This window comes from Globicephala melas, chromosome 1, assembly GCF_963455315.2.
Source record: "Globicephala melas chromosome 1, mGloMel1.2, whole genome shotgun sequence".
NCBI classification, from domain to species: Eukaryota; Metazoa; Chordata; class Mammalia; order Artiodactyla; family Delphinidae; genus Globicephala; species Globicephala melas.
Genome location: NC_083314.1, coordinates 86927026 through 86954865, shown reverse-complemented (window position 1 = coordinate 86954865; position 27840 = coordinate 86927026). Strand labels below are relative to the sequence as shown.

Genomic DNA, 27840 nt, shown 5'->3' with positions numbered 1-27840 from the left:
TTGAAGTACAAATGATAAAAAATTATATATATTTAAGCTGTACAACATGATTTTTGAAGCAGTACAATGTGATGATTTAATATATGTATAAATTGTGAAATGATTACCACAGTCAAGTTAATTAGCACATCCACCACCTTACATAGTTATCATTTGTGTGTGTGTGTGGTAAGAACACTAAAATTTACTCTTGTAGCAAATTTCAAGTCTAATTACAGTATAATAAACTGGATTAATTATTATTAACTATACTATACATTAGATTCTCCAGGACTTATTCACCTTATAACAAAAATCTTGTACTCTTTGACCAACATCTCCCAATTTTCCCCAACTCTTAGTCCCTGGAAACCACCACTCTACTCTCTGCTTCTATGAGTTTGACTTTAAAATTTTATTATTTATTATTATTATTTTAATTGAAGTATACATGATTTACAATATTGTATTACATTCAGGTGTACAACATGGTGATTCAATATTTTTATAGATTATACTCCATTTAAAGTTATTACAAAAAAATGACTATATTTCCCTGTGCTGTACAACATATCCTTGTTTCTTATTTATTTTATACACAGTAGTTTGTGTCTCTTAATCCCATACCATTATATCACCCCTCTGCTCTTCCCTATCTGTACTGGTAACCACTAGCTTGTTCTCTATATCTGTGAGTTTATTTCTGTTTTTGTTGTATACATTTGTTTATATTATTTTTTAGATTCTACATATAAATGCTAACAGAGTTTTGTCTTTCTCTGTCTCACTTATTTCACTAAGGATAATACTCTCTAGGTTCATCCACATTATTGCAAATGGCAGAATTTCATTCTTTTTTATGGCTGAGTAATATTCCATTGTATATATACTACATCTTCTTTTTACATTCATCTCTTGATGGGCACTTAGGCTGTTTCCATATCTTGGCTATTGTAAATAATGCTGCTATGAACATTGAGGTGCATGTATTTTTTTGAAACAGTGTTTTCATTTTCTTTGGATATATACCCATCAGTGGAATTGCTGGATCATATGGTAGTTTTATAAGGAAGCTCCATACCGTTTTCCATAATGGCTGTACCAATTTACAACCCCACCAACAGTGTACTAGGGTTCCCTTTTCTCTACAACCCTGCCAACACTTTTTATTTGTAGACTTTGATGATAGCCATTTTGATAGGTATATTGTGATATCTCATTGTGGGTTTGATTTGCATTTCTCTGATGAGTAATTATGTTAAGCATTTTCCATGTCCTGTTAGCTATCTGAATGTCTTCTTTGGAAAAATATCTATTCAGATGTTCTACCCATTTTTAAATTGGGTTGTTTGGTTTTTTGATATTGAGTTGTATGAATTTTTAAATAAATTTCGGGTATCATCCCTTATGGGTCATATCATTTGCAAGTATTTTCTCCCATTCAGTAAGTTATCTTTTTGTTTTGCTGATGGTTTCCTATGCTGCACAAAATCTTTTAAGTTTAATTAAGTTCCATTTGTTTATTTTTGCTTTTATTTCTTTTGCTTTTGGAGGCAGATCAAAAAAAATATATTGCCATGATGTCAAAGAGTGTTCTACCTAAGTTTTCTTCCAGGAGTTGTATGATTTCAGGTCTTACATTTAGCTGTTTAATCCATTTTGACTTTATTTTTTTTGTATGATGTGAGGAAATGTTTTCATCTCATTCTTTTACCTGTACCACTCCAGTTATCCCAGCATCACTTATTGAAGAGAATGTCTTTTCTCCATTGTATATGCTTGTCTCCTTTGTTGTAGATTAATTGACCATGTGTGTAGATTTGTTTCTGGGCTTTCTATTCTGTTCCACTGATCTATATGTCTGTTTCTGTGCCAGTACCATACTGCTTTTTATGACTGTAACTTTGCAGTATAGTTTCAAATCAGGGGGCGTTTTTAGTTTGATGTAGTCCCACTAATTTCTTTTAGCTTCTGTTGACTGTGCTTTTGGAGTTATATCCAAAAGACCATTGCCAAGACACAAATCAAGGAGATTTTCCTGTATGTTTTCTTCTAGGAACTTTATGGTTTCAGGTCTTATGTTTAAGCTTTAATCCATTCTGAGTTAATTATTGTGAGTGGTATAAGATAGGGGTCCAGGGCTTCGCTGGTGGCACAGTGATTGAGAGTCCGCCTGACAATGCAGGGGACACGGGTTCATGCCCCGGTCCAGGAAGATCCCACATGCCATGGAGCAGCTGGGCCCGTGAGCCAATGCTGCTGAGCCTGCGTGTCCGGAGGCTGTGCTCCACAACAGGAGAGGCCACAACGGTGAGAGGCCCGCGTATCACAAAAAAAAAAAAAAAAAGATAGGGGTCCAGTTTCATTTCTTCACATGTAACTGTCCACTTTTCCCAACACCATTTACTGAAGAGGCTGCCTTTTCTCCATTGTATATTTTTGCCTCTTTTGTTGTAGATTAATTGACCGTAAGTGCACGGGTTTATTTTGGGGTTCTCTGTTCTGTTCCATTGATCTGTGTATCTGTTTTTGTGCCAATACCATACTGTTTTTATGACTACAGCTTTGCAGTGTAGTTTGAAATCAGGGAACATGATGCCTTTGGCTTTGTTCTTCTTTCTCAAGATTGTTTTAGCTATTCAGTGTCCTTTGTGGTTCCATACAGTTTTAGGATTATTTCTATTTTTGTGGAAAATGCCATTGGAATTTTGATAGAATTTGCATTGAATCTGTAGATTGCTTTGGGTATTATAGACATTTTAACAATATTAATTCTTCCAGTCCATCAATACAGCATATCTTTCCATTTATTTGTGACTTCCTCAATTTACTTCATCAGTGTTTTTATAGTTTGCAGTGTACAGGTCTTTCACCTCATTAGTTAAATTTTTCCTAAGTATTTTATTGTTTTTGATGCTATTTTAAATGGGTTTGGTTTGTTAATTTCTCTTTCTGTTAGTTCATTGTTAATGTATAGAAATGTGACTCACTTTTGCATGTTGATTTTGTATCCTGCAACTTTACTGAATTCATTTATTAGGTCTAACTTTTTTTTTTTTTTTTTGGTGGTGTCTTTAAGGGTTTTGTGTATAAGATTATGTAATCTGCAGAGATCACTTTACTTATTCTTTTGCAATTTGGATGCCTTTGTTTCTTTTTTTCCCTAATTGCTGTGAGTAGGACTTCCCTTACTATGTTGAATTAAGGCAGTAGTGAGCCTGCATGTCTTGCTTTCATCTTGGAGGAGAAGATTTTTAACTTTTCACCACTGAGTATGGTGTTTGCTGTGGACTTATCATATATGGACTTTATTATGTTGAGGTACCTTCCTTCTATACCTTACTTGTTGAGATTTTTTATCATGAAATGACATCGAATTTTGTTGAATATATTTTCTATTTCTATTGAGATGATCATATGCTTTTTATTATTCATTTTGTTAATGTGGTATATTGCATTGATTTATTTGCTCACGTTGAACTATCCTTGCATCCCAGGGATAAATTATGCTTGATCGTGGTACATGATCCTTTTAATCTGTTGTTGAATTTGGTTTGCTAACATTTGTTTAAAATTTTTGAATCTATGTTCATTTAAGAGTTTAGCCTATAGTTTTCTTGTCTTTTTTTTAGTTTTATAAAAATCTTTATTGAGATATAATTAACAATTAATGGCACATATTTAAAGTATTCAATTTAATAAGTTTTAAAACCATCATGATATCAAAATAATGAACATATCCATATCCACCAAAATTTTGCTCATATTCTTTATAATCTCATCCTCTGTCTCTCCCCTTGTCCCCAGGAAACCACTGATGTACTTCATGTACCATAGGTTAGTTTGAATTTCATAACATTTTATACAAATGGAGTCATAAAGCATGCACTCTTTTTTGCTTGGCTTCTTTACCCAGAATAATTATTTTGAGTTTCATCTATGTCTAACATCAATAGTTCATTCATTGTTATTGCTGAGTAGTATTCTATTATATGGTTATACCACTGTTTACTCATTCACTTGTTGTTGGACATTTGGGTTGTTTCCAGGGTTTGGATACTACAAGTAAAGCTGCTAAAACATCTGTATACAAGTTTTTGTGTTGGCATGCACTTTTATTTTGCTTGGAAAAAGAGCTAGCAATGGAATGGGTAGGTCACATGGTATGTTTATGTTTAACTTTTTAAGAGACTTCAAAATATTTTCAAAAGTGGTCACCATTTTATATTCCCATCAACAATGTATAAGAGTTCTAGTCTTCCACATCTTCAGTAGCACTTGGTATGTTCAGTCTTTTTAATTAAGCCATTCTAATGGAGGCATAGTAGTATCCCATTGTTTTTGTTGTTTGTTTTTTAAATTTTTTATTGAAATATAGTTGATTTACAATGTTGTGTTAGTTTCAGTTGTACAGCAAAGTGATTCAGTTGGGGCTTCACTGGTGGCGCAGTGGTTGAGAGTCTGCCTGCCAATGCAGGGGACACGGGTTCGTTCCCCGGTCCTGGAAAATCCCACGTGCTGCGGAGCAGCTGCGCCCGTGAGCCATGGCTGCTAAGCCTGCGCATCCAGAGCCTGTGCTCTGCAGCGGGAGAGGCCACAACAGTGAGAGGCCTGCGTACCGCAAAAAAAAAAAAAAAAAAAAAAGCAATTCAGTTGTACATATACATATATCCACTCTTTTTTAGATTCTATTCCCATATATGTCATTACAGAGTATTGAGTAGAGTTCCCTGTGCTATACAGTAGGTTCTTATTAGTTATCTATTTTATATACAGTAGTGGGTACATGTCAATCCCAATCTCCCAATTTATCCGTCTCCCCCCTTTCCCCCCTTGGTAACCATAAGTTTGTTTTCTACATCTGTGACTCTATTTCTGTTTTGTAAATAGGTTCATTTGTACGATTTTTTTAGATTCCACATATAAGCGATAGCATATGATATTTGTCTTTCTCTGTCTGACAACTTCACTCAGTATGACAATCTCTAGGTCCATCCATGTTGCTGCAAATGGCATTATTTCGTTCTTTTTTTTGTTCTTTTAAAGATGTTGAATTGTTTATATTTTCTCAGCTTTGGAACTCTATAACAAAAGCTATAACATTTAAATTTAATTCAATAAGTGAATTTGTAATTAGTGTTAAATAAACTACTATGCTCTAAAACTTAACATACTAAATGTGGTCATTTGAGAACAAACCACAATATGCATAATGCATTTTAGTATTTCTAAATTAAAAAGAGACTTGAGTTGGGTAAAAAAGAAATAGTACTACCATATTTACATTTTCCTGACTGTTCATATTTAATTATTCCTCCAAATTAATAGGTCCATCTTAACTCCATGTGAATTTCAGCATAAGTTGCACTATTTAGCTACTAATGGGGAATATTAGACCATTAGAACTTGGATTAGCTTTATCCTATTGGTGATGGTATTCTCCTGATTGCTTCTTGGCATTGTAACAGAGTAAATTCTTTGTAATTAATTTTTGTTTTTGTTTTTGTTTTGTTTTGTTTTGTTTTTTGTGGTACGCGGGCCTCTCACTGTTGTGGCCTCTCCCGCTGTGGAGCACAGGCTCCGGATGCGCAGGCTCAGCGGCCATGGCTCACGGGCCCAGCTGCTCCATGGCATGTGGGATCTTCCCGGACCAGGGCACGAACCCGTGTCCCCTGCATTGGCAGGCAGACTCTCAACCACTGCGCCACCAGCGAAGCCCTGTAATTAATTTTTATTGGAGTATAGTTGCTTTACAATGTTGTGTTAGTTTCTACTGTACAGCAAAATGAATCAGTTATACATATACGTATAGGTATATGTATATACATACATATGTATATACATATTTTTTATATATGTATATATAAAAATCCCTCTTTTTTGGATTTCCTTCCCATTTAGGTCACCACAGTGAATTAAGTAGAGTTCCCTGTGCTATACAGTATGTTCTCATTAGTTGTCTATTTTATACATAGTATCAATAGTGTATATGTGTCAATCCCAATCTCCCAATTCCTCCCATCTCCCCCTTCCCCCCTTGGTATCCATACGTTTGTTCTCTACGTCTGTGTCTCTATTTCTGCTTTGCAAATAAGATCATCTATACCATTTTTCTAGATTCCACATATATGCATTAATGTATGATATTTGTTTTTCTCTTTTTGACTTATTTCACTCTGTATGACACTCTCTACGTCCATCCACGGCTCTACAAATGACCCAATTTTGTTCCTTTTTATGGCTAATATTCCACTGTATATATGTACCACATCTTCCTTATCCATTCCTCCATTGATGGACATTTAGGTTGCTTCCATGTAGCATTATTTACAATAGCTAGTTTTCTTATCTTTAGTGTCCTTTTATGGCTTAATAGCAGTGTAATGCTGGCCTCATAAAATGAATTTTGAAGTTTTCTTTCCTCTTCAATTATTTGAGAAGAGTTTGAAAAGGATTGGTATTCATTCTTTTTAAAATGGAATTCACCAGCAAAGCCATCTGGTCCTAGGCTTTTACTTTTGGGAGATTTTTGATTAATGATTCAATCTCCTTACTCATTATTGATCTGTTCAGATTTTCTATTACTACATGATTCAATCTTGGTAGCTTGTAAGTTTCTAGGAATTTATCCATTTCTTCTAGGTTATCTAATTTGTTGGTATGTAATTATTTATAGTCTCTTATGGTACTTTGTATTTCTGTTGTCAGTTGTAATGTCCCTTTTTTCCTTTATAGTTTTATTTGAGTTATCTCCCTTTTTTTCTTTGTGAGTCTAATTAAAAGTTTGTCATTTTGTTTATGTTTTCGAAAATACCCCACCCAGTTTCATTGGTTTCTATAGTCTGTCTAGTCTCAATTTCATTTATTTCTGCTCTAATCTTTATTATTTTCTTCCTTCTGCTAACTTTGGGCTTAGTTTATTCTTCTTTTTATAATTCCTTGAGGCATAATTGTAGGTTGTCTATGATATCTTTCTTTTTTCTTAATGTAGTCATTTGTAACTCTAAACTTTCCTCTTAGAACTGGTTTTACTACACCCCATAAGTTTTAGTAGATTGTGTTTCTATTTTCATTTGTTTCAAGACATTTTCTCATTTCTTCTTTGACTCATTGGTAGTTCAGGAGTATATTGTTTTAATTTCCACATATTTGTAAATTTTCCAGTTTTCCTATTATTTTATTTATTTATTTATTTATTTATTTTGTGGTATGCAGACCTCTCACTGTTGTGGCCTCTCCCGTTGCAGAGCACAGGCTCTGGACGCGCAGGCTCAGCGGCCATGGCTCACGGGCCCAGCCGCTCCGCGGCATGTGGGATCTTCCCGGACCGGGGCACGAACCCGCGTCCCCTGCATCGGCAGGAGGACTCTCAACCACTGCGCCACCAGGGAAGCCCAGTTTTCCTATTATTGATTTGTATTTTCATACTATTGTTGTCAGAAAAGTTGCTAGATATAATTTCAGTCTTCTTAAATTTGTTAAGACTTGTTTTGTGACCTAACATATGATCTATCCTAGAGAATGTTCCATGTGTGCCTAAGAAGAATGTACATTCTGCTGCCATTGGAATTAATGTTGCATATATGTCTGTTAGGTCTGTGTGGCCTAAACCATATTTCAAGTCTACTATTTTTGTGTTGATTTTCTGTCTGGGTAATCTATCCATTATTGAAAGTGGGGTATTTAAGTCCCCTATTGTTATTGCATTGCTGTTTATTTCTGCCTTCACATCTGTTAATCATTGTTTAATATATTTAAGTGCTCCAATATTGAATACATATGTATTTATAATTGTTATAGCCTCTTGATGAATTGACCCCTTTATCATTATTTAATGGCCTTCTTTGTCTCTTATTACAGCTTTTGATTTAAAGTCTATTTTGTATGGTATAAGTATTGCTGTCCCTGCTCTCTTTTGGTTTCCATTTGCATGGGATATCTTATTCCATCCTTCAGTTTTGGCCTCTGAGTATCCTTAAAGCTTAAGTGAGTCTCTTATAGGCATATTATTGAGACTTTTCTTTTAATCCATTCAGCCACTCTATGTGTCTTTTGGAGAATTTAAACCATTTACATTTAGAGTAATTATTGATATTTAAGAATTTACTATTATCATTTTGTTAATTGTTTTCTGACTGTTTTGTAGTTCTTTTTTTCTTTCTTCCTCTCTTGCCATCTTTGTGAATTGCTGACTTTTTGTAGTTGTATGCTTTGATTCTTTTCTATTTCTCATTTGTGTATCAATTATAGGTTTTCCTTTGTGATTACTGTGAGGCTTATATAAACATCTCATATTTATGTCTATTTTTAAGCTGATAACAACTTAATTTGCATAAATGTTCTACACATTTATTTGCCCCCCAACTTTATGTTGTTGGTGCCCCAATTTACATCTTTTTATACCATGTATTCATTAACAAAATATTGTAGCTATGGTTATTTTCAACAGACCTGTCTTTTAACTCATATCTGAGAGTTCAATATGATTACATAGCCTTCAGCCCCAGGATTTCTGTTTGGTTCTTTATTTTTTATGATTTCTATCTCATTGTTAAAGTTCTTATTTTTTCATATATTGTGTTCCTGAGTTCATTGAGTTGTCTGTCTACGTTCCCTTGAATCTTGCTGAGCTTCTTTAAAATAATCATTTTGAATTCTTTCTCAGGTAACTCACAAATTTCCGTTTCTTTGGCATCAGTTACTGGAAAATTATTGTGTTCATTTGGTAATGTCATGTTCTGATCTCTTTTGTCTACTAATTCTATTATATATATCATTTCTGGGTCAGTTTCAATTGATTAATTTTTTCTTCATCATGAGTTGTATTTTCTTGCTTCTTTGCATGTCTAGTAATTTGTTCATTGAATGCCACATATTGTAGATTATACTTTTTTGGGTACCAGATATTGTTGTATTCTTTTTTTGAATTGAAGTATAGTTGATTTACAATATTATATTAGTTTCAGGTATACAACATAGTGATTCAATATTTTAATAGATTATACTCCATTTAAAGTTCTTAAATATTGACTATATTCCCTGTGCTGTACAATATATCCTGGTAACTTATTTATTTTATTGTAGTAGTTTGTACCTCTTAATCTCCTTCTCCTATCTTGCCCCTCCCTCCCTTCCTTCTCCCAACTGGTAACTACTATTTGTTCTCCACAGATATTTTTTTATTTCTATAAATATTATTCAGCTTTCTTATTTGACTCAGTTCTGTTATTGGTAAACAGTTGATCCTTTGGGATCTTGCTTTTAAGTTTTGCTAGGCAGGGTCAGAATAACATTTAGTCTGGGGCTAATTTTTCCCCACAAATGAGGCAAAATCTTTGTAAGTATATGACTCAATTTCCCATGAATCAGGAGAGTTTTCACTGTTGCTGGTTGGAACATGTGCTATTCCTATATCTGTGTGAGTCCCAGGACTGTCCTTTTAAACATTTCAGAAATTTATTTTCTTAGCCTCATCAGGCATGAGTTTATCAGTTTTTAGCTGAATACTCAAAGAGATCCTCTACACCTCTCTAGAATTTTCTCTCTGCACAGTTCTCTCCTCTCCAGTACTCTTCTTTTGTACTCTAGGTGCCTTGAGCTCCAAGAACTCCCAGGTCCATCTCCTCATTTTGGGGACACATCTGGCCTCTTCCTTGGTACCTGTCCCTACACCAGTAGGCCAGAAACTTTCTCCAGGAAGTAAGCTATAGTTTGCTTGTTTTGCATCCCATTTCTCTGGGGTCACTTTCCTTTGCTGTCTAATATTCAATGTGTGTGTAGTACCTTGTTTCATATATTTTGTCCTATTTATAGTTATTTTATGTGGGAGAGTAAATCTAGGCCAGAAGTGCAAGTTCAATCTGCCTGGATTCTTTTAACAGCATGAGATCACATATGTGAGAGTTTTTTTGAAAAGAAAACTATTACTCAAATGTATGATATTTATCATAGTTCTTCTAGTAATAGGCCAAGTGTTTATCAGTTACCTATTATATGTATGTATATTTCCCAGAGACGTGTGTATAAATCTGCTAGAAACTGAATTCCTGAATCTACTTCATACAACAGAGATACTACTTCCATTAGAAACAAACACCTAATGTTCCCAGAGTTACCATACTCTTGTCTTAACATAGCATCACATGAAGCAGGTTAAGTTTGATACCCTCGTTTCCACTTTCCCTGTTTTCTTTTCTTTAAAAAAAAAAATTATTTATTTGGCTACGCTAGGTCTTAGTTGCAGCACACAAGATCTTCGTTGCTGCCTGCGGAATCTTTGTTCTGGCATGCGGATCTTTAGTTGTGGCATGTGGTATCTAGTTCCCTGACCAGGGATCATTCCCAGGTCCCCTGCATTGGGAGCATGGAGTTTTAACCACTGGGCCACCAGGGAAGTTCCTGTCCCTGTTTTCATAGTTCTTCCCTTACTACACAGTAGCTCACATTCCCAAGATTTGAGGGCTCCAAAATGACTTTTTCTGGTATATATCCTAGATTCTTTCTTGACCTTCCCATCTCCCCTCCAAGGAGACTCAGCTATACCAGGCCTCTTTTTTTTTCAATAACTTTTATTAATAATATAGACTAGGATAAGTGAATACTAATGGGATTGTCAATAATCTATAATATCTATGATTTATTGAGCATCTACCATGTGCCAGATGTTCTATATATTTCCTCTAATTCTCTTAAAACCACTAACCATGAGAAAGACGTTGGGGAAACAGAGAAGGCTTTGCAAAGAATGAGCAGGAGGGACTTCCCTGGTGGTCCAGTGGTAAAGAATCTGCCTTACAATGCAGGGGATGCAGCTTTGATCCCTGGTCAGGGAGCTAAGATCCCACATGCCACGGGGCAACTAAGCCCGTGCGCCACAACTACTGAGCTTGCGCATCTCAACTAGAGAGCCTGCTGTGCCACAAACTACAGAGCCCATGCTCTCTGGAACCCATGCGCCACAACTACAGAGCTCACGTGCCCTGGAGCCTGCACACTACAACTAGAGAGAAGCCTGCACGCTACAACAAAAAGCCCACGCGCTGTAGCGAAAAATCCCGCATGCCTCAACAAAGATCCCGCGTGCCACAACCAAGACCCGATGCAGCCAAAAATAAATAAATAAGTAATAAATCTTAAATAAAAAAGGAGCAACCCATTAAAAAAAAAAGAATGAGCAGGAGTTGGATAAGATGAGGCATGGAATGAAGGATCAGGCAAATGTTTCAGATAGAAAGAATGACATATGAAAAGACTTGGAGGCAAGAAAGGATGTGACTAATCTGAGGAACTCATGCAGTGTGGCTGAAAAACATAGGAAGTGGAGAAAAGGTAGGGAAGGTAGGGGGAAGGTGGGAGATGGTGAAAGATAAAACTAGAGAGATAAAATACATTGTGAGGGACTTGGTAAATAATACTAAGGAGTTTAGACTTTTTGCTGAGGGCAATGGGATATTCTCATTGAACTTTTGGCATATTGCCTTTGTTACAGTGACACAAATGGGTTAAAAGGGGTAAAATTGAGTTACAACTATGGAATGGAGAAAAGTGTATGTTGGTACCAAAAATTCAGTAATTATTTATTCATGCACTCCCTCAGCCATTTATGCACTCAACAAATGTAATAATTGCCTACTATGTACTAGGTTCTGTAACTAAATATTTTTTAAATAAAAAAGTTGAGTTATTATAGATTTCCTCCCATTTATTGAGCACTTATTATACGCCAGACACTGTGTTAAGTGCTTTACATAAACACTAATATTATCACTTTTTAAATTCTAAAAAATTAAAAAAATTTGTGAGCTAGTTTTTTTTATTGGAGTATAGTTGCTTTACAATGTTGTGTTAGTTTCTACTGTACAGCAAAGTAAATCAGCTATACGTATACATATATCCACTTTTTTTGGATTTCCTTCCCATTTAGGTCACCACAGAGCATCAAGTAGAGTTCCCTGTGCTATACAGTAGGTTCTTATTAGTTATCTATTTTATACATAGTATCAATAATGTATATATGTCAATCCCCATCTCCCAGTTCATCCCACACCCCCTTCCCCCTTGGTATCCATATGTTTGTTCTCTACATCTGTGTCTCTATTTCTGCTTTGCAAATAAGATCATCAATACCATTGTTTTAGATTCCACATATATGCATTAATATATGATATTTGTTTTTCTCTTTTTGGCTTATTTCACTCTGTATGACACTCTCTAGGTCCATCCATGTCTCTACAAATGACCCAATTTTGTTCCTTTTTCTTGCTGAGTAATATTCCATTGTTTATGTGTACCACATCTTCTTTATCCATTCCTCTGTTGATGGATATTTAGGTTGCTTCCATGTCCTGGCTATTGTAAATAGTGCTGCAATGAACATTGGGGTGCATGTGTCTTTCTGAATTATGGTTTTCTCTGGGCATATGCCTAGTAGTGAGATTGCTGGGTCATATGGTAGTTCTATTTTTAGTTTTTTAAGGAACCTCCATACTGTTCTCCATAATGGTTGTATCAATTAACATTCCCACCAACAGTGCAAGAGGGTTCCCTTTTCTCCACACCCTTTCCAGGATATATAGTTTGCAGATTTTTTGATGATGGCAATAGTAAATATTTATACACCCAACATAGGAGCACCTCAATACCTAAGGCAAATGCTAACAGCCATAAAAGGGGAAATTGACAGTAACACAGTAATAGTGGGAGACTTTAACCCTCTACTTATACCAATGGATAGATCATCCAGACAGAAAATTAATAAGGAAACACAAGCCTTAAATGACACATTAGACCAGATAGACTTAACTGATATTTATAGGACATTCCATCTGAAAGCAGCAGAATGCATTTTCTTCTCAAGTGCATATGGAATGTTCTTCAGGATAGATCACATCTTGGGTCACAAATCAAGCCTCGGAAAATTTAAGAAAATTGAAATCGTATCAAGCATGTTTTCTGACCACAACGCTATGAGATTAGAAATCAATCACAGGGAAAAAAACGTAAAAAACACAAACACATGGAGGCTAAACAATATGCTACTAAATAACCAAGAAGTCATTGAAGAAATCAAAGAAGAAATCAAAAAATACCTAGAAACAAAAGACAATGAAAGCACAACAACCCAAAACCTATGGGATGCAGCAAAAGCAGTTCTTAAGAAACTGATATTATCTTTAAATAGGTAAAGAAACTGAAGTAAAGAGAGCTCAAGCATGCTAAAGTCATATAACTAGTAAATGGCAGAGCCAGGATTTGCACTCAATCATTTTGACATCTCAAAATATTTGGCCATTTACTTAAATGATATTGTTTCCCACATGTAAATTTTACTTATTATTTTTTAAATCCAAAGAAAAAACAAATATGATATTTTGAACTAATTTTGGGGAGGGTTTAATCAGCAAGATGTATGCCAATTGTCCTGGATTACCATAAAGAAGTTACCTTTGCTTTATAGATGAGCAATAATTATATATATCTCTAAATGAACATTTAGGTAAAATTTGGGGCACTCAAGCCCCCCAAAAATTTTCATTCCCAAGACTTACTTAGATGATGTTTAAGGGTTTTTTTTTTTTTTTTTTTTTTTGTGCTACGCGGGCCTCTCACTGTTGTGGCCTCTCCCGTTGCAGAGCACAGGCTCCGGACGCGCAGGCTCAGCGGCCATGGCTCACAGGCCCAGCCGCTCCGCGGCATGTGGGATCTTCCTGGACCGGGGCACGAACCCGTGTCCCCTGCATCGGCAGGCAGACTCTCAACCACTGCGCCACCAGGGAAGCCCTGTTTAAGGGTTTTTTGTTTTGAATTTGTTTTTTATCCTTCTGTGTTTTTCTCCTTTATTAATAAATATTAATAAAGGATATATTTACAAGGGTAATTTTATTTTGAAATAGGAGAAAAGGAAATTCGTGCTGCAATAATGTCAGAGTTTCCAGAGGAAGATGTTGTGAAATTGTTTGTCTAAACACATTTTATTTGGGGTTCAGTATGAATTTTCAATAGATGGTTTTTAGATAAGGAAGCGGTAATTCAAACGTGATTATATAAACAAGAAGATCAGAGAGGAATTATCCTGAAGGGTATAAAATGAACCAAGAGCTTCTAGTCTGGGTCATTACAGCATCAGCTCCCCAATGCAAAGTAAGGTAGGTGTCCACACTGAGAAGGCATTGTGAAATGAAATGTTGTTATTCTAAATTATTTTCATTTTCATCATTTTAGCATTTATTTCAAAATGGCAAATGCTGAGTGACAATTTGCTTTGATAGGCTCTAGAAATTCTACTTATTACTCCAAAATTGTTCAGTGATAGGTGAAGATGAATGAACTACATATGTAAGGATAAGAAAATATTCTACTGACTTGAAAGAAGAGGAAAAATTGGTCAATTTCCTAATGAAGGCTGATTGATATTCATGGCCTTCCCTTACTATTTACATTTGATTTAAATGTTTTAATCAGTTAAATAATCTGTGTATTAAATCCTGTCAATTACTAATGGTTATCTTTGATGATAATGTACTTCTGAGAAAAGTTGGGAATAACTTCAGTTTTGGGTACCTGCAGAGGTAATTTACTCTTTATTGTTTTAGTTATAGCTAACCCCCCGTGGATAGTTTCCAAAGCACACACCTGACTTATAGTACATTTTGCTCTCTAGAAAACTGTATTGCTTTAGTGAACTTCCTGGAGTTCACAGGGTGGACAATTGATTCTTTTCATAGCACAGTAAGGGATTTGGGGAGAAAAGATTGGTGAAGGCAATTAGCAGATTAGAGAGAAATGTGCTTAAGAATGAAGGTAGTGAGAACAAAAAGATGAGAGAAAAGGCTGGGTAAGGGACAAAGGAAAGAGGATAATCTTGGAATAAGTACAAATGTTGAAAGTGTAGACATAGTGGTCATGGCACTGAAAAGGGCATCTCTCATTATTTAGGGCCTAAAATCACACCTCTGTTTAGGTGCTCAATAAATCATTTATGAATGATTTTAAAAGAGGCAATTAAGTTACAGAGGATGAGAATCCAGGTGACAATAAAGGAGAAACTGTGGCAGATCATCTAGGGAGGTATTAACTAACACTGATTTATATACTCAGTATTATATAGTTACATAGTTTTCTGTAGCATTCCAAGTGCTTCACATGTATTGTTTTATACTTATTATGATTTTAGGAAGGAGTATATGGAAAAATGAAGGTACAAATTTCTTAATTTCTCAGTTACACACAATTGCAATAAAACCTAGAAGCATAATTCTAGGTCACTATCTCTTAGACCAGGGACCGGACACTAATTTATCACATAGGATCATAGTCTATTTGTGCTGAAAAGTCCTTCCTGATCATCTTGTGGTTCTAAGCCTTTTCTTTTACAGCTGAAGAAATTGAGCCCCAGAAGGATTCTTTGGGTGAAGTTTTACTATTTGCAATAAAGGAGAAAGAATAATTCTTACTTTCTTTACTAAGTTATATAGCTACTGCTGCTGCTGATTCAGCACTTTTAATTTTTCTTTTTGTTAATTTGGAGTTTTACATTTATAAGAGGAACTTCAGACAATGTAAAGTGTCCATAATGAATATGACAACAATGGGTAAAAGTTCCAAAACTGTTTTTTCTTCTACAGTTTTAAAAAGGATCAGGTGTACTTGTCTTTTTCTGTTTTGCAGATGGGGAAATTAGGCCCAGGTAGATTCAATATTTTAGTCGATTTCTCATAGATCCATGGGAGATCTTGAAATAGAATTCTGTTCCTTAACTCCAGGACCAATATTCTCACCACTAGGTCAGCACATATCTATTTTATATAGAACATAGAGCTAAAAGTTAAAATATGTGAAGTTAATTATTTCCTATGGCAAAAATTCAGTAGCTGGCTGGCTAGATGGGCAAGAACCATATGATCATGACAGGTGAATATTTTATATCATTTACTCAGTCTATTTTTTTTTTGATGTGGACAATTTTTAAAGTCTTTATTGAATTTGTTACAATATTTCTTCTGTTTTATATCTGTTGGCCGCAAGGCATGTGGGATCTTAGCTCCCCGACCAGGGATCGAACCCGCACCCACTGCATTGGAAGGTGAAGTCTTAACCCCTGGACTACCAGGGAAGTCCCTCAGTCGATATTTTTAAGATCCTGCAGAGGATCCTCTAAGTCTGTGGCTCTAAAATAATAGAACCAGCTCTATACCATAGAGGGAGCTCACGTTTGTGAAGCACTGAGAAAACCAGACTCCATGAGCAAGGAATTCTTATAACTTTGCTCCGTGATTGAAATACCAAAAAACCTCCAAGGAATGCTTAAATATGCAAATTTTATTTGAAAGTATTCACCAGAAAACACTTCTTAATGGGTTAGTTCACTTCCTTGTCTATATAGGAAAAAAAATCTTTGATTATTGTGGGTGTCAGAGTGATAATTTCAAGTCATTCAGAGCACTTAAAATACTACCTACTTTTTGTTAACATTTGTTCTTATTTATCTTGAGTGACTATCTAGGAGTAGAATTGCTGGGTGATCAGTTAAGTGTATGTTTAATTTTATAAGAAACAAACTGATTTTCAAACTATTTGTATGTACCATTTTACCATCCCACCAGCAACATATGAAAGTTCTAGTTGCTCAAAATCATCACCAACACTTGGTGTTATCAGTTAAACAATATGTATTTTTATTATTAGTGTTCATAGTTATCTCCTACACTAGACTGTCAGCCCTTGAGGTCAAAGACCATAGCTTATCCATTTTGTGTCTGTCAGTGCCTACTTTAAATGCTCAATATATGTTTGTCTAATTTATCGGCAATTCTCATTCTCCAAACAGGAGACTGGTAGGAATGGCCACTAATCTCTGGAAGTTGACATTTAAAATAAATACCTGGTAGCTTGTTGAATGTGGTTTCATTTTTTTCTTACAAGCTGATTAAAGACAAAAATTCTTGTTAACTGAGGCAGAGTCTATGAGATTTCAGTTAATGGAAGTTTCAGTGTATGTAGCTTAAAGATGCTCTTGGGATATAATTGATAGATTTGAGGAAAAAATTGAGAAAAATCTTGATACATTTTTCATGATTGAATAACAACATTTAATGAATTATAATTTATTTAATAGAATAATAAAACAAGTTTGTGTTCAAAGGTAATACTACTCCATTAAGATATGTATTTTCTTTTCTGACAATGATACTTGAGAAGGAAAAAAATCCAAATATGCCTAGCTAACTGTACAATCTTTGAAGTGATCAACTTACATCCAAAAGTCTGAAACTTGATTACCCTCTCTCAGTAGCAAAACTTAAATAATTATAAGTCATAACATTATCCAACTCATTACAAAGTCCAGTTGATAGTGAACACACTCTTCATCAGACAGGCTCTATAGAGATACGTATTCTGCCTGAGGCACAGTGGATCCTCTGTTGTCTTCCGTTCACCCAAAACTTATTTTACTTTCCTGGCTAACTTACAGTGGACCTGTCATCCTTGATTGTATTACTCTCATTGTGTCAATCTGTATTTTTTGCCTCCACAATCTTTTTAAGATAATGAATTCCATACAATTTCTGTGTAAAATAATTTTATTTTTCCAACTCTAATTCTTTCAACCTTAAAGGATATCCTAAGGGTTGAGAAGAGGGGTTTTTAGATTTCTGGGTTAGCCCCTTAACACCAGTGGTAGATTTAGCTGACCTTTAGCCTTGTCTTTCTTGACAGGCATTGGGTAGAATCATATGCAAGACTGTTTGCATTGAGCTGGTACTGAAGTTTGATTATGCACTTCCTTGATTTCTTTGCCTTTTCTTATTATGACCAGTTTGTTGGCCTTTTAAGCTATTGAATCAAAGTTTTTAGAAAAGCACATTTCTGGGAAAGCCCTTACTGAAGCCTGTTAACTCACTTCTTATAATGATAAAGGCAGGTATTTTGATTGTTTCCATTGAATGAATTATTTTGTACTTAGTTGACATACGTGTCCCTGCCACTTTTCTGTTATAGTGTTTCAGGCTTGCCATTTCACTGCCCAGTGGAGCTAAGTGGCACCTGCAAACAGGACTTTCACTATGTGAGCTCTGTCACTATGGGGTATGTGGATCATAGCCACATCTAAATACATAAAGAAAGGTTACTGAGAGTATTAACTATGTAAAAACACCTAATATAGGGCCTAGGACAAAGAAGGCATTCAATAAATACATATATTTACACACACACACACATACACACACATTATAGCTCTTTCTGAATGTCCCTTCTGAATGTCCTAAAGGATACATGTAATAGATTCTTTAATTTTATCTTTGATTTAGCATGACTGCTATCTTCCTGATGTCCATGCTTTTTGGCCTTGCATGTGGGCAAGCAATGGCTCTTTGTATTCCAACTGAGTATATGATGCATGTCGAAAGGAAAGAGTGTGCTTACTGCCTAACCATCAACACTACCATCTGTGCTGGATATTGTATGACACGGGTATGTAGTTCATTTCACTTCTTTTAGCTGAAAATTAGATAAACCTAGATTCAGTCCATTTCTATCCAGAGAGAAAATGAGATAAAACACAACCTCATTTCCAAAATCTAACAGTTATTGGCTCTGTAGAGGTAGAGTACACAGGTTACAGTATCTACTCAGCACAGTGGATACAGATAATTTTATAACAGTTTTACTTCCAAAATTTATTTAAAACTTATCTTGTTCTCATGATATAAGGTAAAAGAGGGGGTGTCACTTTTGTCTCTATGGGATTTAGTGTGGATATGTTGAGTTAGTACCAGGGAATGGAACTAAGGAATCCTCCTCCAGTCCTGTTTGTGACAAAGGAATATAAGTGAATTGATTTTTATCTGTTTCCATTATCTATATACTTTCTAAAGTCCTATCACAGTATGCTCCTTTTTTAATTCTTTCCTCAGGACTTCAATGGCAAGCTGTTTCTTCCCAAATATGCTCTGTCCCAGGATGTTTGTACATATAGAGACTTCATGTACAAGACTGTAGAAATACCAGGATGCCCACGCCATGTTACTCCTTATTTCTCCTACCCTGTAGCTATAAGCTGTAAGTGTGGCAAGTGTAATACTGACTATAGTGATTGTATACATGAAGCCATCAAAACAAACTACTGTACCAAACCTCAGAAGTCCTATGTGGTGGGATTTTCTATCTAACTTCAATTGTGATGTAATTTGCAATTTGGTTAAATGTGTTTACCTGGAATAAAACTAATAAAATATCGATATATTTCACAACACCATGTGTACATTTGAGTACTATTTCATCCATACCCATACCCATTCATGCATTAGCGAGCTTAAGGGCTTTAGAAGAAAAGGTGAGTGAAAGAGCATTTCCAGCTCATATGAAGGATGGTTTCCACATGAAAGGGCAGAGTGCAGGTAAAATGGAGAACAGGAACATGAAATACTAATGAAAGACAGCGTTAATCAGGCTGTCTTAACAGAGGGCCACGAGGTTTGTCTTGACATAGAAAATGAATATGGGAAAGCTACAGGGTAATGTGATCAACGGCTGAAGGAACAAACGGTGTCAGCGTACTGGAGACACCTACTTCCAAAGGCTGAAACGGGGCTGGAGTAGAGAGAGAGAGTAAGGAATATATGAAATTTGCAATATACTACTTTATCCTGTCATTCAAATACACAAGATAAAACTTCACCAAAACTCAGTAAACAATATATTTTAATCTATTTAATTTAATTACTCTGGTGGGCCTATTGACTTATGAAAGTTATACTCCAAAAGCCTAGAAAAGAGGCCACGATCATTTTACATGTAGAAGTCTAAATCCTTTGTAGTCTTTAAGGTAATTTGAGACACTTTCCAGCAACTTATGCTGTTTTGGCTTTCGATGTCATGAAAAACTAGTATGATTATGAAAGATTTTAGGAATAGTGGTAGAGTGCTAAGGGATCTAACAGAGAGGAATCATCCTAAATTCTAACCTAAACCTTCAATAGTTAAACACTGTTTTCCAGTAAATGTGCTTAGAGAGTGGTTTATTTTTCTCTTCCTTCCTTAGGTACTCTTTCATTTGAGTTTCGTTTCAATAGCTGCGTGAAGTGAGACAGACCTAGTGTCCTGCAGACTTGACCTCATAAAAGATGACTTATCCTATATTTTTCCATTTCTTTCCATCCAAATTGCTGCCATTGGGTGAAAATCAATTGTCAGCAGGGCCAGTTATCTTTGTTATATCCTAATCATTGGTTGCATTCATCTGGGCATGTTGTAAATGCCTGCAGGCTGACAGTGTCCAAGGGGGGATGCTAAGGTGGTGTAGATGGATTAGTACCAAACCCATGCTCTGCCAATGGGGACAGAATAGTTGTACATTTATATGCAAAGTCATGAATCCACATTATTCTTACCTTAACATGTGAAGTCAATGTTATCATGATCTCCAAATATTAATCTGGGGTTTTGGGTTCTCATATCACTTGACAATATGGACACTTAAAGCTGTAGAATTAAAACATTCCCTCTGAAAACTGTATATCAAATATAGATTTTTGATTAATCAAACGTAACTGGCACTAATCACACATGACTTGCACAGAATCTGAAAAATGTTTTCCAAGGACTTGAGCTGTGGAAAGCCTATGGGGTTCAGTGAGGCCCCTTATAAACAGTCCAACTCAGAAGACATTCATTAAATGGGCTTCCTCAACATTTGGGGAGGAGGCTAGGCCTGGACATGGGTGTGGTGGCCTGTATCAGCATGGAGCCCTAGAGTGAGTGCATTAGAGACTACTTGTTTCTTTCCACTGAAGGCAGTCTATTTGGATTAGATGCATATATAAATTATCTTAAACTACTTTTGAAAATGGAGTTGTCCAAGGCAAAGAATCGTTAGAAAAGAGCTTAGGAATTGGCATGACCAAAAATTTACCTCAGCTAGATCCAGAAACTTGGGTATATGGAAATGCTATTTTGGAATGTATTAGTATTCTTTGGGTTTAGAAGTGGGAGAATGAATAGAGAACTTAGAGATGGGGAAGTGAAGAATTATTGCTTGTGTGAGAAGAGAAAGATGGAAATTTTGGAACATCTTCTGAACTGGTCTTTAATTCAACCTGAAGTTTAATAAGTCAGTTTTTGGCAGAGGAATTTGAGATTCAGTTCTTTAAAAAGAGTCCCTCTTGTTTCTCATTTGACTTTGAAATATAAAGAGTTCTTTCATAACTAAATGGATGCTGCTAGTAATAGAAATTCTCTTTTAGAGGGAATGTACCTCAACATAATAAAGGCCATATATGCAAGCCCACAGCTAACATCATACCGATGAAAATGTTTTCTCTAAGAAGAGGAACAAGACAAGAATATCCACTCTTACCAATATATTGGAAGTCTTAGCCAGAGCAAGTAGACAAGAAAAAGATAAAAGACATCCAAATTGGAAATGAAAATGTAAAATGGTCACTACTGCATGATACTATATATAGAAAACCCTAAAGACTCCATCAAAAAACTGTGAGAACTAATTGCAGGATACAAAATCATGTACAGAAATCAGTTGCATTATATATACTAGTAAAAAACTAACAGAGACATTAACAAAACTATCCTATTTACAATTACATCAAAAATAGATAGGAGGTAAAGACCTGTACACTGAAAACTATAAGAAACTAATGAAAGAACATGAAGAAGACACAAATAAGTGGGAAGATAGTCTGTGCTCATGGATTGGAAGAATTAATATTGTTAAAATAAATGTCCATACTACCCAAAGTGATCTACAGATTCAAAGCAATCTTTATCAAAATTCCAATGCCATTTTTTACAGAACTAGAACAAACAATTCTAAAATTTGTACAGAACCACAAAAGACCTCAAATAACCAAAGCAATCCTGAGAAAGAAGAACAAATCTGGAGCATCATCCGTCCTGATTTCAAACTATATTACAAAGCTATAGTAATCAAAATAGTATGGTATTGGCATTAAAAAAAGGCACTAAATCAATTGAACAGGATAGAGAGCTCAGAATAAAACCATGCATATATGGTCAATTACTATAAAACAAAAGAGCCAAGACTATACAATGGGGAAAGGACAGTCTCTTCAATAAATGGTGTTGAGAAAACTGGATGTCTACATGCAAAAGAATGAAACTGGACTGTTTTCTCACACCATATACAAAAATCACCTCAAAATGGATTAAAGACTTAAACGTAAGACCTGAAACCATAAGTCTCCTAGAAGAAAATGTAGGCAGTATGCTCTTTGACACTGGTATTAGCAATATTTTTTTTCAATCTGTTTCCTCAGACAATGGAAACAAAAGCAAAAATAAATAAACATCAAACTAAAAAGCTTCTGCACAGCAAAGGAAACTATCAACAAAATAAAAAGGCAACCTACTAAATGGGAGAAGGTATTTGAAAACAATATATCCCATAAGGGGTTAATATCCCAAATATACAAAGACTCATGTAACTTGACATCGAAAAAAAAAAAAAAACGAACAGCCTGACTTAAAAAATGGGCAGAGGACCTGAATAGACGTTTTTTCCAAAGAATACATGCAGACAGCCAACAGGTACACAAAAAGATTTACAATATCACTAATCATCAGGGAAATGCAAATAAAAACCGCAATGAGATATCATCTCACACCTGTTAGAATAGCTATTATCAAAAAGACAACAAATAACAAGGAGAAAAAGGAACCTTGTACACTGTTGGTGGGGTTATAAATTGGTGGAGCCATTGTGGAAAACTGTATGGAGTTTCCTTTAAAAAAATGGAAAATAGAGCTACCATATGATCCAGCAATTCCACATCTGGATATTTATCTGAAGAAAATGAAAATATTAACTGGAAAAGATATATGCACCCCTAAGTTCATTGCAGCACTATTTACAATAGCCAAGATTTGGAAACAACCTAGGTGTCCAGTGATGGATGAATGGTTAATGATGTGGTAGATATATATAATGAACTACTGCTCAGCAGACAAAAAGGAAATCTTGCCATTTTCGGCAACATGGATGGACGCCGAGTGTATTATAAGTGAAAAAGTCAGATGGAGAAAGACTGCCAATCATTGCCGTTTGATTTCACTTATATGTGGAAAGAAAACCCCCAAAAAGCCCATAGAAAAAGATAATAGGTAGGTGCTTGCCGGAGGTGAAGGGTGGGGAGGTAGGTGAAATGGATGAAGGGAGTCAAAAGGAAAAAACTTCCAGATATAAAATAAATAAGTCATGGCGAGGTACAGCATGGCGACTGTAGTTAGTAATACCGTGTTGCATAGTTGAAAGTTGCTAAGAGAGTAAATCTTAAAAGTTCTCATCAGAAGAAAAAAATTCTGTAACTATGTGTGATGACAGATGTTACCTGGACTTATTGTGGTGATTATTTTGAAATATTTACAAGTATTGAATCATTATTTTGTACACCTGAAAGTAATATAATGTATGTCAATTATACCTCAATTTTTTTAAAGTTGTTTTTTATATAAGAAATTACCTATCCCCCGTTTATTGAGCAGCAAGTCTGAGTTTAAGTGCCATAAAAATTCTTATATCATGGTATCTTCCACTCTAGTTCTAATGTTCAGTGTTGGGTTCTTCCTTACCCTCTCATTTCTTTTGACCAATTCTTACTTATCTTTCAACACAACTCTGTCTCACTTTCTCTACTTCTATTACCCTCCTTTCACCTACCATTTTTGCCTGGCTAACATCTATGTCCCTTCTTTTGGTAGCTGCACCTTGATTTTCCTTTGGGGGCTCTCCCCCCATCCTTTTCCAAGTCAAATGGTTTGAGTGGAGCTGATGGAGGTAGGCATGCTACTTAAGCTCAACCAAGCCTGACGGATTAAGGGGTGGACATATGACCTAATCTCTTCCAGTAGGAGTCAGTCTCAGGGCTTTAACTGTAACTGTTGGACAAAGAGGAGTGCTTGGCCTGTTGGGGTTTCTAAGCTGCTAGAATGTGAACCTAGAGCCACTGCTAGCCATCCTTGGCATTTCCTAGAAACAGCCAGCCTGAGAATAAAGCCAACCCAGAGAAGAACAAGAGAGTGAGGAAAGGGAGACCTTCTGATATCAGTAGGTCTAATCTGAAGCCAGCTTCAACCCTTAAAGAAGTCATAACTTTCCTGTTCTGCTTAAGCTAGAGTTGGGTTTCTGATACTGTTTCAACTGAAAATTACTGATTGATTCAGCATCTTTTCCACTAGTTTAAAAAGATGCTCCTCATCCCATCCTCCATTTCCTCCAGGACCTTGCTGTTTCCTCTTCTATCTTCTCTTACTTCTGCTTTATGGACTCCTTCGCTTCAGTATAAAGCATCCTTGAATGGTTTCTCATCCAAAAAAAAAAAAAAAAAAAAAGCAAACAGCTCTCTCTCGACCCTGTGCAACCTTATATTTATTTACCCCTCTCCTTGAATTCTTATTCCAGGTTCTTTGTGAAATAGCCCTGTCTTAGTCTGTTTGGGCTGCTATAGCAAAATACCACAGATTGGGTAGCTTATAAATGACAAAAATCTATTTCTCACAGCTCTTCCGGCTGGGAAGTTCAAGGTCATGGTGCCAGCATTGTCACGTTCTGGTGAGAGATCTTCCTGCTTCAGAGCTGGCTCCTTCTTACTGTGTCCTCACTTGGTGGAAGGGGCAAGGGATCTCTGTAGGGTTTCTTTTTATAAGAACACTAATCCCATTCATGAGGGCTCCACCCTCATGACCTAGGCACTTCCCAAAGGCCCCACCTCCTAATACTATCACAATGGGCATTAGGATTTCAACATATGAATTTTAGGGAGAAACAATCAGACCAGAGCAAGACCCTTACACTAAATATTTACTGCCTCACTTCTCATTCTCTTCCTAACCCATTACAATTTGACTTCCACTCCTATCTTCCCTTGAAACTGTTTTTCAATAAGGTCAACAAAGACTTGCTAATAGTCCAATATTCAGGACAATTTTTAGTCCTGATCTTCCCTGACCTTTCTGCTTCCCTAGAGGGCCCAGTGGAGGTCACATATCTGGAGTCTCAATGTAATACACTCATGGCATTTATAACCAGTCCTAATGAGGCTGAAGTCAACATTTTCTCCTGTCATGCCTTTATACCCTTTTTCTCTAAGATGACTCAAAATCTATGCTATGGTGTTTAGCAGGCAACAGTAATATAGTTCTGGACTATACTTCCTTCTGGGAATGTAATTTTGCTTGGTGAAGTCAACATTTTCTCCTGTCGTGCCTTTATACCCTTTTTCTCTAAGATGACTCAAAATCTATGCTATGGTGTTTAGCAGGCAACAGTAATATAGTTCTGGACTATACTTCCTTCTGGGAATGTAATTTTGCTTGGTGCTGTAGGGGTGAAGGTTACAAACTTTGTGAAGGAAGGGCTAGTGTTGTGATAATCTTATGTGTCCTGTTGACCTTGTGGACACTGTTCAATGTAGAGCATATGAGAAACTTCAATTTGTATTCATTCAACCTTGGTTGTCCTAAGGAATTACACTCATTTGCATTAAAAGACAGTTTAGATGGCAGCTATTGAAGGAATGCAGGTAGCTAAGAGACACTCCAGTCTGAGATTAAGAAATGCATGGGGAATAAAGAATTGTTTGGGGCTTTTATCTTCCTAGAGTAGGAGATTATAATTTTTTAAACTTTATCACTGAGATCTTAAATATGAGAGGTGGCTTATATTGTTCAAATCTGGGCATTACTACTTTTATGTTGCAGATTCCTCAACTACAGTTCTAGTCTAGACTTCTTTCCTGAGCTTCAGAGTCATGTATCCAGTGCCTGTTTATATATCCTCTTGGATGTCCTGTAGTCATCTCCAACTTGCATCCTCAGTACAATCTGCTTTTCCTCCTGTACACCACTATCTTCCAGCTGCCAAGAAACCTAGGCATGGCTCTAGGCTCCTCTTTCCCTCAATTTCTCTTGCATCTGTCTACTACTTCTTGGTAGAATTTGCATTTCATTAGTTAGAAATCCTCATGACTCTGGCCTTTGCCCTCCAATCACTGTTTATACTAAAGCTAAGTAATCTTTAAAAGAATGAAATTTGATTTTGTAAAAATTAATTTGATTAAAATCAACTAATCAAATTAATTTGATTTTGTTTAAAAATTTCCCAATGACCTCTGTACAAACCTAAGACTTCTTAGCACAGTTTAACAGGGCCCTTTATCAACTCAGTTCTTGACCTTCCCTCTTTGAATGTTTCCATGCTTTCTCTATTTCAGGGCCTTCTTCATACTGTTCCTCAGTAATCCCTTTTTCTTTTCTACCTCTATTTCTTTTTACTTGACTCATTTGTATGGGTTCTTCAGGACTCAGTTTGGTGACCTCAAAATTCAGGAAACCTCTTTCCTCTGACCATCCTTCCCAAGGCTGAATGGATCCACTCCAGGTTAATGATTATCATAGCACTTACCTCATGGTAATTATACTTGCCTTTTTTCCACTCTAACCTACTTGGGGACAGAGACTTGTCTTGTTCATCTTAGCATATCAGCATTCTTATAAAGAGTTTTTTCAAGTGTACAAAATAGTAGTTCCAAAACAAAGTAAGAAAACAATTCTAATATTAGAATGGGTTGCATCTTACAAGGCAGAGCAGGCCCAGGGAAAACTATAGGAATTGTAGCTATGGCTCTTGATATGTAGTCTTTAAATTAAAATAGAATTGGGAAATATATAAAAAAACTATTCATTAATTCAGCAAATGAATGTGTTCAAATAGGTATTTGGTATCATGCAGAAGTATCTTTAGTTATACACAATTACACGTTTGATTTATAATTAACAAAAACTCATAAACATAATAATTGTAACAATAGGTAATAATATTCATCAGTGCCAGGCATGCTAGGCACTTTGTTGGTTATTTCTTTTAATTTAATTTAAATTTCTTCTATTTAATATAAGTAAAACCATCATAAATTATACAGGACAAAAACAAAAACAACACCAAAATTTTGGAGTGTTTCTGGTATATTAGCTAAAAACTTTGTGAAATCATCATAGATTTTGCTTTGCAACATTCAGGACATATTACTTCTATTCTTCATGTATTCCATGTCCCCAGGAGATAGCCATCTGAATAGTGGATTCCTGAAATGTATTTAGTGGTTGTTTTTAAAATGAGAAAACCAACAAAATGATTAACAACAACATTTTGCATTGTAGTCTTTTTACCTTTCAAAAGACACCTACATACAGTACCTTACATTTTATAGAAAAAAAAAAAGTCATGTTGAAAGAAAATAGAAACCATTTGTCTGTCTTAAAGTATACCTTAACACAAATTTGATTTTGATGAGGCCAAACTAAGATGATGTAGTTAAGTGACTAGCTTCAAGGGTTCATTAGTGCTCCCTCCTAGGGTTGGGGAAAATGGGGCTGCTGAAATCACAGGGGCTGGTAGTTACATGGGAGCGGTGAACTGGGAAAGCTGGGGTGCACCTCCTAAATACTCAAGGGCTGCCCTTGGGGCCATGGAAACCACATTTTACCCATGACACAGAGGGGGTCTCTTCTTTTTAATCTCTGATAAACTTACTTCAGAAGGGAAAATATGCTATCTCCTTCATTGCCATCTTTCCAGGAGCCTCATTCTCACCACACCAAACCTACTGGCACTGCTCACAGGGGAAAGGAGAGCACCTGTCATTGGTGACTGCACGGGCGGTTACACTGGCCTCTGTATCAGTGTGTAATTTTACAGGTTGTACTATGGATGACAAAGGAGCTACTCTGGGGGAAAGAGGTGTAATTCGGGTGAAACAATATTAATTGAAACATAACTATATGCAATAACTTTGTTAGTGTGTTGTTTTTAAGCCCAGCTCCTATTAGTAA

At 35.8% G+C, this 27840-nt stretch overlaps 1 protein-coding gene across 1 annotated transcript; it reads left to right on the top strand.

Moving 5' to 3' along the window:
• The first annotated feature begins 18288 nt into the window (after positions 1-18288).
• Positions 18289-19148, top strand: TSHB (thyroid stimulating hormone subunit beta). The gene is made up of 2 exons (XM_030869132.2): positions 18289-18450; positions 18894-19148. The coding sequence occupies exons 1-2, from the start codon at positions 18289-18291 to the stop codon at positions 19146-19148; spliced, it is 417 nt and encodes a 138-aa protein (XP_030724992.1).
• The last annotated feature ends 8692 nt before the right edge of the window (positions 19149-27840 follow it).

Bases quoted from the DNA above. Each gene is read 5' to 3' on its own strand.
- TSHB (XM_030869132.2), top strand. From the start codon at position 18,289: ATGACTGCTATCTTCCTGATGTCCATGCTTTTTGGCCTTGCATGTGGG. The intron at 18,451-18,893 runs GTATGTAGTTCA...TTCTTTCCTCAG, and splicing joins CTGGATATTGTATGACACGG to GACTTCAATGGCAAGCTGTT.